This window comes from Oratosquilla oratoria, chromosome 10 (genome assembly GCF_046742065.1).
Source record: "Oratosquilla oratoria isolate Oo_2021 chromosome 10, ASM4674206v1, whole genome shotgun sequence".
NCBI classification, from domain to species: Eukaryota; Metazoa; Arthropoda; class Malacostraca; order Stomatopoda; family Squillidae; genus Oratosquilla; species Oratosquilla oratoria.
The window spans coordinates 72,867,193-72,880,126 of NC_134786.1; the positions used below are offsets into that span (position 1 = coordinate 72,867,193).

The 12,934-nt window shown below is 43.3% G+C and overlaps 1 protein-coding gene across 2 annotated transcripts in view; it reads right to left on the bottom strand.

The window, feature by feature from the left end:
* Nucleotides 1-8,473: 8,473 nt before the first annotated feature.
* Nucleotides 8,474-12,934, bottom strand: part of Sse (extra spindle pole bodies like 1, separase) — a 108,786-nt gene continuing 104,325 nt past the window's right edge. Inside the window, exon 12 of one of the 2 annotated variants that reach the window (XM_076192047.1) lies at nucleotides 8,474-9,886. In XM_076192047.1, coding sequence (XP_076048162.1) covers nucleotides 9,655-9,886 — 232 coding nt within the window. In that variant the 3' untranslated portion in view covers nucleotides 8,474-9,654. The remainder of the gene's footprint in view (nucleotides 9,887-12,934) is intronic. The other variant, XM_076192046.1, reaches the window with a different exon arrangement.

The window sequence follows — 12,934 nt, forward strand, 5'->3', positions numbered from 1 at the left end:
GGAATATGCGGTTGTAGTAGTTTTAGTTCGGAACAACGGCAGGACAAATGAAAATCAACACAAAATATCTAATCTCTTTCTTTTGGTAATTAGCCACAAGGTGCGACACTAGAAGTGTCACTAAGGCCACAGCTTAGTTGTAGCTGGACGTGGAGCCTAACGTCAGCGAGGCGGTAGCAGATGATGACGGCGAGGCTCGATGGGACAGCTAGAAGACTGGACGAGGTGATGTAGTTGTGCGCTGGTCGGTACTGTTCTGCCCATCTCGGCGAAACGCCGACCTTTTAAGAGAGGCTGGCGGGAACGTGAGGAGCTTTCCAAGTTCCTGATTGGCTGACCGCTGGCTGGCAGGGACACCCTTGCGAACTACGCTTGCCAACTACAGGAACTTTGGAAAGGCTCCGAAGATTTTTTTATTAGTGTGTTACGGGTCGTAGGATGCATCACGTCACTACACCACTCCCCCTGCTCCTCGAAAGCGGGCGTCGAGGAGGATAGGGAGCGATGCGCGCGACGTACTTGAACCGGTCTGGCCTTCGGATCAATCGCCCCGAACGAGTGGTCATGCCGTCAGGGGGCATGTCTGGCGAGGAGGGCCTTGATGGAGGGGGGCTCGAGTGCACGGTGGTGTTGTCGAGGTTGGAGGCCTGGTGATGGGAGGTCGGTTGAGTATGGAGCTGTGGAGACATAAGGTTGGGTGAGAATTGTTGCATTGCATGGTCGAGCGGGGGCGTGGGGTGGGGAGGATCTTGGGGGGTGCCGGGAACAGTTGTAGAAGGATGTGGTTGTGGGATAGGAGAAGGATAAGGGTTTGCCGTCGCGTACGCGTTATCTGAGTGAGTTTGGGGGGGCTGTTGCAGGTGCTGTGGTGATGGGGAGTTAGGGGCAGGAGGGGAGTATTGGTTTGGAGGAGAGAGTTTTCGGGGGGTGGGGAATGACTTGGTTCGGTGGTGAGGATGGGGTTAGGACCATGTTGTAAGAGGTATTGTAGTGGCCCTGTAGGTTTGGTAGGGGGAGTGGTGGGGAGGTGGGCCGGCTTGAGCCTGTCGATGGAGACGCGATCCGGTTTGGCGTCTCGGTTGATCACGAAGTGTTTTGTTGATCTGGTGAGGACTCGGAAGGGGCCATCGTATGGGCGTTGAAGAGAAGTTCGTTTGGAGTCTCGCCTGAGGAAGACGTAGTCACTTGTAGACAGGGCCGGGGAAGGTGCTCCGGTTGAGGTTGTGGTGGTCGAGGGGGGGTTGGACGGGTGTTGGCGAATGTCTCCTTGATAAGTTGGAGGAGGGTGTGACGGTCGTTTCCCTGCGACCAGCTGCATGGTTGTGTGCATCTGAGCGCCTTGGCTCCGGAGCGGGTATGGTACCAGCAGGAGGTAGTATGCTGTCGTGGAGCGGGGCTACGTGGTGGTTGATGACTTCCTTTCTCGGCTAAAAGCTGGTTGAGCAAAGACTTCATGTCGGCGACTTCCTGTCGTAGCTGCTGCACACTTTGGTCATTGGCACTATATGACACGGGAATGTTTTCACTCATAGCACTATTGTCACTAACACCTGGGTCGTCACTGCACTGAACCCTATACACTGGTTTGTCACTGTGGTGGAAGCTGCTGGCTGACCGGACTTGTACAGAGAAATGACGTTGGAACAATCTATCTGCTATTTCGCAGTATTGTTCGTCGTCCTTATCGCCGGCTAGAGCTTCCAGATGTAAGTGGAGGGCGTCCGGCATCTTGGAGAGGTGAATGGAGCGGAGTTCCTTGGGCAATGACACCTTTGCCCGGGTGTTGAGGGCGGCCATACGGGTGTATAATTGTGACGGGGTGATGTCGCCGAGTTCACTATGCTGGATATCTCGGTAGAGCTGGTCGTCGGACTTGGTGTAAAGCTTCCTTAAGGCAGTCTTGAGGGCGGAACACTTGCCTTCTTGCGGAGGAGAGGAGACGACGTTACGGACAAGGGCGATGATGTCCGTTGGTAGAGCGGCGATGTACGCGCCGAAGGCTTGGAGGTCCGGCACGTTACCTTGAGTGGCTAAATAGGCCTCTGTGTGAACTAGCCAGCTCTCCAAGTCACGGGAGAAACTGGGAAGTTTCACTTGTGTGTTTTCCATAATCCTGGTTGTCCTTCACCGGGCTCACCACTTTGTAGTAGTTTTAGTTCGGAAACAACGGCAGGACAAATGAAAATCAACACAAAATATCTAATATCTTTCTTTTGGTAATTAGCCACAAGGTGCGACACTAGAAGTGTCACATGAGAAATATAGGTGAAGCTCGGACTAAGGCCACATCTTAGTGGAGCTTCTGGTTGTAGCTGGACGTGGAGCCTAACGTCAGCGAGGCGGTAGCAGATGATGACGGCGAGGCTCGATGGGACAGCTAGAAGACTGGACGAGGTGATGTAGTTGTGCGCTGGTCGGTACTGTTCTCTCCATCTCGGCGAAACGCCGACCTTTTAAGAGAGGCTGGCGGGAACGTGAGGAGCTTTCCAAGTTCCTGATTGGCTGACCCCTGGCTGGCAGGGACACCCTTGCGAACTACGCTTGCCAACTACAGGAACTTTGGAAAGGCTCCGAAGATTTCTTTGATTAGTGTGTGATGGGTCGTAGGATGCATCACGTCATTACACGGTTTCCGTATGGTCACCGAATCTCATTAAAGACATTGACAGATTGGAAAAAAGTACAATGACGAGCCACAAAACTGATTCCAAATATAAAAAAATAAATCATACAAAAATCGACTAAAACATACGAATCTATTTTCCCTAAAAAGCGTAGGCTCAGAGGTGACTTGTTACAGGTCTTTAAGATTCTAAACCGAATTGACAACATCAAGTGACAAAATTTTCACAGAATGAGAATCCGACAAGAAGTAATGGTCTCAAACTGTCAGGAAATAGATTTAATTTGGAAGTGGGTAGAAACAACTTTGCTGTGTAGTTAATGGATGGAATAAACTTCATACAGAGGCAGTACGATGTAGTTCAGTTCGAAGCTTTAAGATTTGTTTAAACACCTAAGCAAGATGCTGTAATGCCTGCCATTTATCTTATTACTTGTCTGTTTATTTGTTTGATTTTTATTTATTATTAGTTATGTCAATTTATCATTATTTACTATTTACCTGTTTATTATTTAACTATACCTATGTATGTATTTAACATTATATATTTTTTTCATTTATCATTATTGTATATTTTTTGCATCCGACCTATTTATGGACCAAAAGGTCTCCTGTCGGCATCCTCCGCCTCTGTAATTACTTATCTCTACATTTGGATTATTTCCTTGATAGCTTGTGCCTATGCTTGCTTTTTGATAGTCATGGAGGGGGATATATTTACGTCAGGGAGGGAGGGGTTAATACTTCCCTCGGTTAAGATTCCGTGTATAGTGTATATTGGGATGTAGGTAGGCTACCGCCTTGTGTTCTTTCGAAGCTCAGCGGTAATCTAGTGTGTTCCTCGTGTAGTGGGAGTGGGTTGTCTGTTAGAAAATGTGTAATATCATTGTTGATATGTATGAGTTTGTGGACTAGTGGACTAGCTAGGTAAGACCACCTGCTTGTGCGGGATTGGTTTTTGTGGTAGGGGAAGAATGTCTGTAAGAAAATTAAAAGATAGTAGTCGTGTATAAAAGAGGGTTTCTGCCACCGGGTGATTAGGAATATTTATTCGTGGTGTTGTGGATTTGGTGGTATGGGCAAGAGATTCAGGGTTCAGGGTTGGAGACTGGGATTGATATGTGTAACCATTAGGTTACATAGGAATATTTAATCTTCTTATCCTCATCCAACAAAGTTAGAAAACGAGTAAGAGGCTTAGTCTTAGAGAAAGATAGAGAAATTGGAAATAATTTTAGTGGTAGGTAAACTGAAATGAGATGTAGTGGGAGAGAAAGTTAGAAATGAAAATAAGTTTAGTAGAAGAAAAAGTTTATGTAGTTGTTTGTGCATGTAATTGTGTTAGTTTTGTTTGCGATATGATTGTGTGTGTATTCTACACATAGAGGGTTGTTGCCTCCAATGTGTGTGCTTACAGCCTGACAATTAATGGGATATATACATTATTATAATCATTATTATCATTGTTATTATCATCATTACTATAATTATTATTGTTGTTATCACCAGTCAAAGCTGGTGAAGGAATACATTACTGATAAGTGCAGCTATACACAACTTATTGTGTACACCGCACGTGGGAAGGGCGCAGCTGACAGATAGTCTGTATGGTGTGGTCTAGGTGTAATGTGTTGTATTAGGTGTTTGTGTCTGTCATGCAGTTTTTCTAGGTGTCTCATGTGAAGTTTGTGTTTGTGTTGGTTGAGTGGACGGATGTTGGAAACTCGGTCTTCTTCATTAACAGTATATATACTCTCATCGTGGATCATACCACTGGGCATCTTAGAACGGAGCACGCTGTTTGGACTGTTCCTCCTTCTAGGACCAGCTTGGCAGTAGCCAATGATAGGTTGACAAAGCTGTCTCTGTGGTTCATAACCTTTCCCAGTGTGAAGTATACAATCAAAACATCAGCAATATAGTGTTCCTACTTGAATGCTGGACATTTTGGCCTATGATATTTATTGAAAACGTACATTTACAATAAAGTGAATTTCATATGAGAGGAAGAAAAACTGAAGACTCAACCCAAACTCCTACAGAGATACCAGCAACTCGTACCAAAAACCATCCTCAATCATGTAAGTGGGTCTGCCCCACATCTTTTTTTTTCTATCTTCAACTTCCATTTGTAACATTTTCTACTCCCCCCTTCTCTCCAATTTACCTACCGTTATCATATCCTGTAAAAATTTCAGACAGCCTCAGAGCACCATGCTGTGAGCATAGCTTGCTGCCTCCCCCCCACTCCTTCTCACTGCCAGAGCTAGCCATTGCCATTCTTTGGTGCCCAACTTAAATAAAACTTATTCTCCCCAACAGTGTTTGTCTTCCAGCCAGGCTACCCCCTCCACATCCTATGGGCCAGTTCAAGACCCCTCTTCACCTCATCCATCCATCTCATTTTAGGTCTTCCCCTCAAGTTTGCCCCATCTATCTCTGCCTTCCACTACTTTTGCTAATCTTTACTTATTCTCTATATGTGCCCAAAGCGTCCCACTACTTTTTCATTAGCCCTATCTGCCAGCTCTCTTTCCAACCCTACTCTCATCCTCACCTCCTCATTTCTCACTCAATCCACTCTTGTGACCCCCACCATACTTATCAGATACTTCATCTCAAACATTGAAATTTCTTATTTCTGCCTCCTTTATATTCCAAGTCCCCAGATGCCTATTTCTGACATTTTTCATTCCCCCAAGACATTTACTTGCTTCTCTGATAAGTACAAAAACTACTATATCTATACATTTGTTCACTGTATTGATGGAAAATAGAGAAAATTCAGGCATCTTTCATTTAGAAAGTAAAAAAGAAAAAAATTAACACATGGATAATTTCAATTTTGTTTGGTGAGCTTCCACATATTGGGGGTGTTCTCCAAAGAAAGGGTAGCACTACTCTTACCCTACCTTTTAATGTATATTAATGAGGACTAGGCCATTTACATGCACATAAATCAAAGAAAAATAATTGGTTCATATAATAGAATATTATATACCTGAAACAATGCATTCCACCCCATAGCACCCCTGATCAATATTCTTTAGCCAAACTTATCCAAACATTACAGTTATCTATTTTCCTGCTATACAAGGAAAACGTACATATAACAAAAGTCCTTTCCCTCCTCCTTACAAAGGGAGTGCCAAGTCAAAGTATACACCCATCCAAAAACCCATTCACACCCAAATTACAAAACAAACTCAAGATAGACCACCAAGCTCAATATTTCACCAACCCTGGGGGAGGTCACTCATGAAAAGATTAATATCATTGGCATTCTATTGTATTATTTAGGTGGTTGTTATGTCTCTCTCTCTACTCTGCTGGCCAGTTTTGTCAGCCATTTCTGGTAACTATGTAAAAGAAAGAGTGAGTGATTTGAGGTAATGGTGGGACTTCACCAGGGGTATTTTATGTCACCTTGGCTGTTCAATTTATACATGGATGGGGTGGTGCAAGGGTAATGAGTCATGGATTAGAGATGGTCAAAGAAAATGGAGAAAAGTGGGAGATAAGCCAGTTGTTGTTTGCTGATGACACTGCACTTGTAGTATGATCAGAGAAGGAATTGAGGAAGTTAGTGACAGAGTTTGGGAAGATGTGTGAAAGAAGGAAGTTGAAGATAAATGTGGGTAAAAGTAAGGTGATAAGATGTACAAAGGGAGAAAGTGGCAGTGGACTGGAAGTGAGTATTAAGGGAGACTGGAGGAAGTGGATAGTTTTAGATAATTGGGTGCAAATGTGGCAGGAAAAGGAGTGGAGGTGGAGGTAGAATGTAGATTGAGAGAAGCAAGTAAATGTCTTGGTGGATTAAAAAGTGTAACGAGAAATAGACATTTGGGAATGGATGCTAAGAGGAGATTGTATGAAGGAGTGATTGTGTCAACAGCACTGTATGGGGAAGAAACATGGAACATTAGAGAGGAAGAGAGGAGTTTGAAGGTGTTTGAGATGAGGTGCCTGAAATGTATGATAGGGGTTACTAGGCTGGATAGAATGAGAAACAAGGTGGGGAGAACGGGGGTGGAAAGAGAGTTGGAAGATAGGGTTCGTGAAAGAGTATTGGGATGGTTTGGACACATGGAAAGAATGAGTGAAGAAAGATTAGTAAAAGAGGTGTGGAAGGCAGAGCTAGGAGTGAACATGAGGGGAGTGACCAAGAATGAGATGGATGGATGGGGTAAATGGAGCATTGGGAAAGAGGGGAATGTCTGTTGAGGAAGGATTGGAGAAGACAGAAGATAGGGGTGAATGGAGAATGGTTGTGTATAGATGATGCTGTGATGCATGAAAGGGAGTGGGTGGGGATGGGTGGTGAGGGAGTATGTGTGAAAAATAAATTGACACAGCCTGATGGGATTTCTCCCCCATCTTTTCCATTTCTAGATGAGGGGATAGAGAAGGGGGGTTGCCAATTTAATGAAGTGGCCTTGCTGTGGATGTGCTGTGTCTTGTGATGCTGCTTCTAACCCAGGGCAGTGGGAGATTCAGGGATGACCATCCAGGAGGAGCCAAGATAAGAGGGAGGGGAGGGGGTGGATGGGTGTGGAGTATGTGGAGATGGAATGGGAGTGGATTTTATGCCTTTACTTTCTGGCTACCTCCCTTGTAAGGGGGAAAAAGCCTTTGGTATATGTATGTATGCAAGAGGTCAAAGGGCATTAGAGAAGATTGTTAAGGGGGAAGAGGCCATTGACATATAGATAGATTTGTTAATGATGATGTATTGTTCTTTTGCTGATGGAATTTCATTCTGAGTTGCACCAACATATTCATGACTAAGGGGTAGAAAATTAGTTCACTTTTTTTTCTATTGCTTTCCTTTATTTTTTTTTTTTTTTACCATATGGATACTCTGTTTCCCCAGTTTTTAATTTTGTTCTCTGTTTCTGTGGTGTCTCTAATCAGTTGTGGCTGCTCTTTGATTTCTGTTGGATTCAGGTCTTAATTTCTTTTTTTATTAGGGAGGCTATCTCTGGTGTGTAGTTCAGGATGTATTTTTTTCTGTAGCCTCTGGAAATACATTTTTTTTGCCTGCTTTCAGTATGAAATATATTTTTGAGAAATATGGCAGGTGCTTGAAGAATGAATACAATACATACATATACCAAAGGCTTTTTCCCCCTTACAAGGGAGGTAGCCAAAAAGAGAAAGGCATAATAACCATTCCCACCTATTCCATCCCGAATACACTCCACTCCCCTCCACCCTCCCTCTTATCTGGGCACCTCCTGGATGATGGGTCATCCCTGCATCTTGTCCACTGCCCTGGATCAGAGGCAGTGTCGCAAGAATGAATAAGAGTAAGAAAGGTGGAGGTCAGGCATAGAACAAAGACAGGAAGGGAGCTATCAGATTGGCCAGAACAGGGAATGTTAAGGTATATTGTGCATATGAAAGAATGAATTAGAAAATACACATACCAAGGGCTTTTTCCCCCTTACAAGGAAGTAGCCAAAGTCAAAAGGCATAAATCTACTCCCATCCATTTCATCTCTATATACTCCACTCCCATTCACTACCCCTCACTCCCTCTTTTTTTGGCTCCTCCTGGATGATGGGTCATCCTTGCATCTTGCCCACTGCCTTGGGTCAGAAGAAATGCAGCAAGACACAGCACATCCACAGCAAGGCTGTTTCATTTAATCAGTGACCCCCCTCTCTCCATCCCCTCATAGAGAAAAAGAGAAGATGGGAAGAAATCCTTTCATGCTGCATTAAAATATCCTTTACACATATTCCCTTACTCAACCACCCATCCCCCCACTCACTCCTTCCATGCATCACATCATCATCCATACAAAACCATTCTCCACTCACCCCTATGCTGACTTCTTCCTTCCTTCCTCAACAGACATTTCCCTCTCTCCCAATGCCCCTTTTGGGAAAGAGGGAAATGTCTATTGAGGAAGGATGGGGGAAGACAGAAAATAAGGGCAAGTGGAGAATGGTTGTGTATGGATGATGATGTGATGCATGGAAGGGGGTGGGTAGGGAATGGGGGTTTATGGAGTATGTGTAAATGATATTTTGATGCAGCTCGAAGGGATTTCTCCCCATCTCTTTTTCTGCATGAGGGGACAGAGAGGGGGAACAAGAAAATACTAGTTAAAAGGAGTTTGGAAACCAGAATGAGCTAAAGACTGAGAATGAGATGTATGGGTGGGATGAAGTGCATTGGACACACACAGGATGTCTGTCAAGCAGGGAATAGGATGCAAAAAATTATGGTGAATGGAGAGAGACTGAATTGAGGAAGGGATGATACGGCCCAGAGATATATTCTTCACACCTGATCACCACATAGTGAACTGGGAGGAGTCAATAAACCAGCTTCAGCTGTTGTGCCCTGATGTGTGCCCTGCTGGATTGGTCATTGCCTAAACAATGTGGCAGAATTGAGAGTAAACCTTCATTTTTGAGCTGAGATTGGAGGGGTGTTTGAATGGGTTTTATTTGATGTAGGAAGGTGCTGACTCACACCTTTTATGGAGTTGGGTGTTTGATATATACAGTAATATAATGTAATGAAACTCATTTCCATTTGCTTGAATTATTTTCTTGTATAAAAATTAGTGATGATGGGAGTGGAATGTGTGGGTATGAAATGAGTGGGAGTGGATCTATGCCTTTGACTTTAGCTACCTCCCTTGCAAGGTGAAAAAGCCCTTGGTATATGTAGGTATGTATCAAAATTAGTTAAATGACTAGCTAAATACCATACAGTACATTTATGATCACTGTCAGAGATCTGATATCTTAAAATACTTTGATAAAAAAAATTTTTACATGGTGTAACCCTTTCAAGAATGGAAGTTTTATTCCATCTACATAAAAACAATTGTACATTTGACCAAATGAAATTGTTCTAAAGGAACAACACTCCCCAATAGATTGAGCTAATTTCTAACCTTTTTTGAGGATTGAAGATTTCTCTAAATAAATAAAATCATCTGGCTCTTGTCAAAATAAATATCTTAAAGGCAGCAACAATCCTCAATAGGTTAATAACAAACTTATAATAGTTAGTTAGCAAGTGTATGTAAAGGTAGTCCATATACAATGGGTGCACATGCCATCAAATAATGCCTGGCCACATTCCTTGCTTGTGCCACAAGGAGGGGAATGTTTGATGTTGGGTGCTCTGACGGTTTGTAATCAGGCACCTCCTGCCCTTCCAGAAAACGTAATATTGCTTCAGTGATGCGATCAACTTCCTTGTCTGTTACATCCCACAGCATACCCACCACACATGGACTGAAAAAAAAATATATATATATATATATTATATTATTTATGTATATATGTATGTATGTATGTATATATGTATATATATATATATATATATATATATATATACATATAGACAAATTTCACATTTTTGATAAAGAAATACAAAAAAGAAATTGAGGTTAATTTTCAAATCATTACAAATGAGTTTTTGGCAACATGTGGCTCTCAATCAAACCATAAAGTGAGAAGACAATCGACATGCAAACACTATGTGCAAATTATTTCTAAATTAAGAAAGCAAAAGTAACATGTAAATCTAACTTTCAGCTAAAGGAGGTATAATTCCACTTTACAAGGGTATAGGGGACAAGTGTGAGTGTAGTAGTTTCAGAGGGATCAGCTTGTTAAGTGTAGTTGGGAAGGCTTATGGTAGGATCTTGATTGAGAGGATTAGGAGAGGAACAGAGGGAGTGATTGGTGAGGAACAGTGTGGATTTAGGACATGTAGGGGTTGCAAAGATCAGATTTTTGTGATAAGACATATGTGAGAAAGCTATAGGAAAAGGTAAGGATGTTTTTTGGGCTTTTATGGATCTGGATAAGGCTTATGACAGGGTAGACAGGAAGGCATTATGGGAGGTATTGGAGATATATGGGATAGGAGGAAAGCTGTTAGGAGCAGTCAAGAGTTTTTATGAGAGTAGAAGTGTGTGTGTCAGGATTACATATGAAGAGAATGAGTGGTTTGAGTTAAAGGTGGGACTTCGTCGGGGATGTGTTATGTCGCCCTGGCTGTTCAATTTATACATGGATGCGGTGGTACAAGAGGCAAATGCAAGGGTAGTGCATCAGGGATAAGAGATGGTTAAAGAAAATGTAGAAAAGTGGGAGATAAGCCAGCTGTTGTTTGCTAACAGCACTGCACTTGTAGCAGGATCAGAGGAGGGATTGAGGAAGTTAGTGATACAGTTTGGGAAGGTGTGCAAAAGGAGGAAGTTGAAGATAAATGTGGGTAAAAGTAAGGTGATGAGATATACAAGGGGAGAAAGTGGCAGCAGACTGGAAGTGAGTATTAAGGGAGAGAGATTGGAGGAAACAGATAGTTTTAGATACATGGGTGTGAATGTAGCAGGAAAGGGAGGAATGGAGGTGGAGGTAAAATGTAGATTGAGAAAAGCAAGTAAATGCCTCAGTGGATTAAAAAGTGTAATGAGAAATAGACATTTGGGAATGGATGCTAAGAGGAGATTGTATGAAGGAGTGATTGCGCCGACAGCACTGTATGGAGCAGAAACATGGAACATAAGAGAGGAAGAGAGGAGTTTGAATGTACTTGAGATGAGGTGCCTGAGAAGTATGGTAGGGGTTACTAGGCTAGACTGAGTGAGAAATGAGGCAGTGAGGAGGAGAACGGGGTGGAAAAGAAGTTGGGAGATAGGGTTGTTGAAAGAGTATTGGGATGGTTTGGACACATGGAAACAATGAGTGAAAAAACTAGTAAAGGAGGTGTGGAAGGCAAAGGTGGAAAGAGTGAACATGAAAGGTCGACCTAGGATGTGATGGATGGATGGGGTGAAAGGTCTTTGGGGAAGAGGAAAATGTCTGTTGAGGAAGGACGGGAGAGGACAGAAGACAGGGGTGGATGGAGAATGGTTATATATGGATGATGCTGTGATGCATGAGGTGGAATGGGTGGGGGGATGGGGGGTGAGGTAGTATGTGTGAGAAAAATTGACACAGTCCGAAGGGATTTCTCCCCGTCTTCTCTTTTTCTGCATGGGGGTACGGAGAGGGGGACTCGCCGATTTATCAAAGCAGCCTTGCTGTGGATGTGCTGTGTCTTGCAACACTGCTTCTGACCCAGGGCAGTGGACGAGATGCAGGGATGACCCATCATCCAGGGGGTGCCAAGATGAGAGGTAGGGCAGTGAAGTATGATAGGGATAGAATAGGTGGGAGTGGTTTTTATGCCTTTGCTTTTTGACTACCACCTTTATAAGGGGGAAAAAAGCCTTTGGTATATGTCTGTATCTATGTATGTATCTATGTAATAAAAGGATGTTTTGAAAGGAAATTAAGAGAAGAAGGGGAGGCAAATCAAGTATAGAAGAAAAGGTAAAAGGTGCAGATGGAGAGATGATAATGGAAGAGACAGCAGTAAGAGGAAGATGGGCAGAGTATTTTAGGGAGTTGTTAAATGTGTCTAAAACTAACCACTTCCTCCAGTCACTCTCCCTTAATTCTCACTTCCAGTCTGCTGCCACTTTCACCCCTTGTACATCTCATCACCTTACTTTTACCCACATTTATCTTCAGCTTTCTTTTTTCACACACTCTCCCAAACTCTGTCACCAACTTCCTCAATACCTCCTCCAATCCTGCCACAAGCGCAGTGTCATCCACAAACAACAGTGGAGGAAGTGGATAGTTTTAGATACTTGGGTGCAAATGTGGCAGGAAAAGGTGGAGTGAAGGTGGAGGTACAATGTAGATTGAGAGAAGCGAGTAAATGCCTTGGTGGATTAAAAATTGTAATGAGGAATAGACATTTGGGCATGGATGCTAAGAGGAGATTGTATGAAGGAGTGATTGTGCCAACAGCACTGTATGGGGCAGACACATGGAACATAAGAGAGGAAGAGAGAAGGAGTTTGAATGTGTTTGAGATGAGGTGTCTGAGATGTATGATGGGGGTTACTAGGCTAGACTGAGTGAGAAATGAGGAGGTGAGGAGAACAGGGGTGGAAAGGGAGTTGGGAGATGGGTTGATGAAAGAGTATTAGGATGGTTTGGACACATGGAAAGAATGAGTGAAGAAAGACTAGCAAAAGAGGTATGGAAGGCAGATGTGGAGGGAGTGACCCATCATCCAGGAGCCAAGAAAAAAGCAGGGTAGGGGTAGTGAATTGGAGTGGATTTCTGCCTTTAACTTTGGCTGTCTCCTTTGTAAGGAGGAGAAAGCCCTTGGTATTTGTATCTACAATATCCTATGTAAGGGGGACCTCCCCAGCCTCCTTATGGGGGTGTTCACAACATTGACCAGATTCTGATATACCTGCCCTTTATGAAACC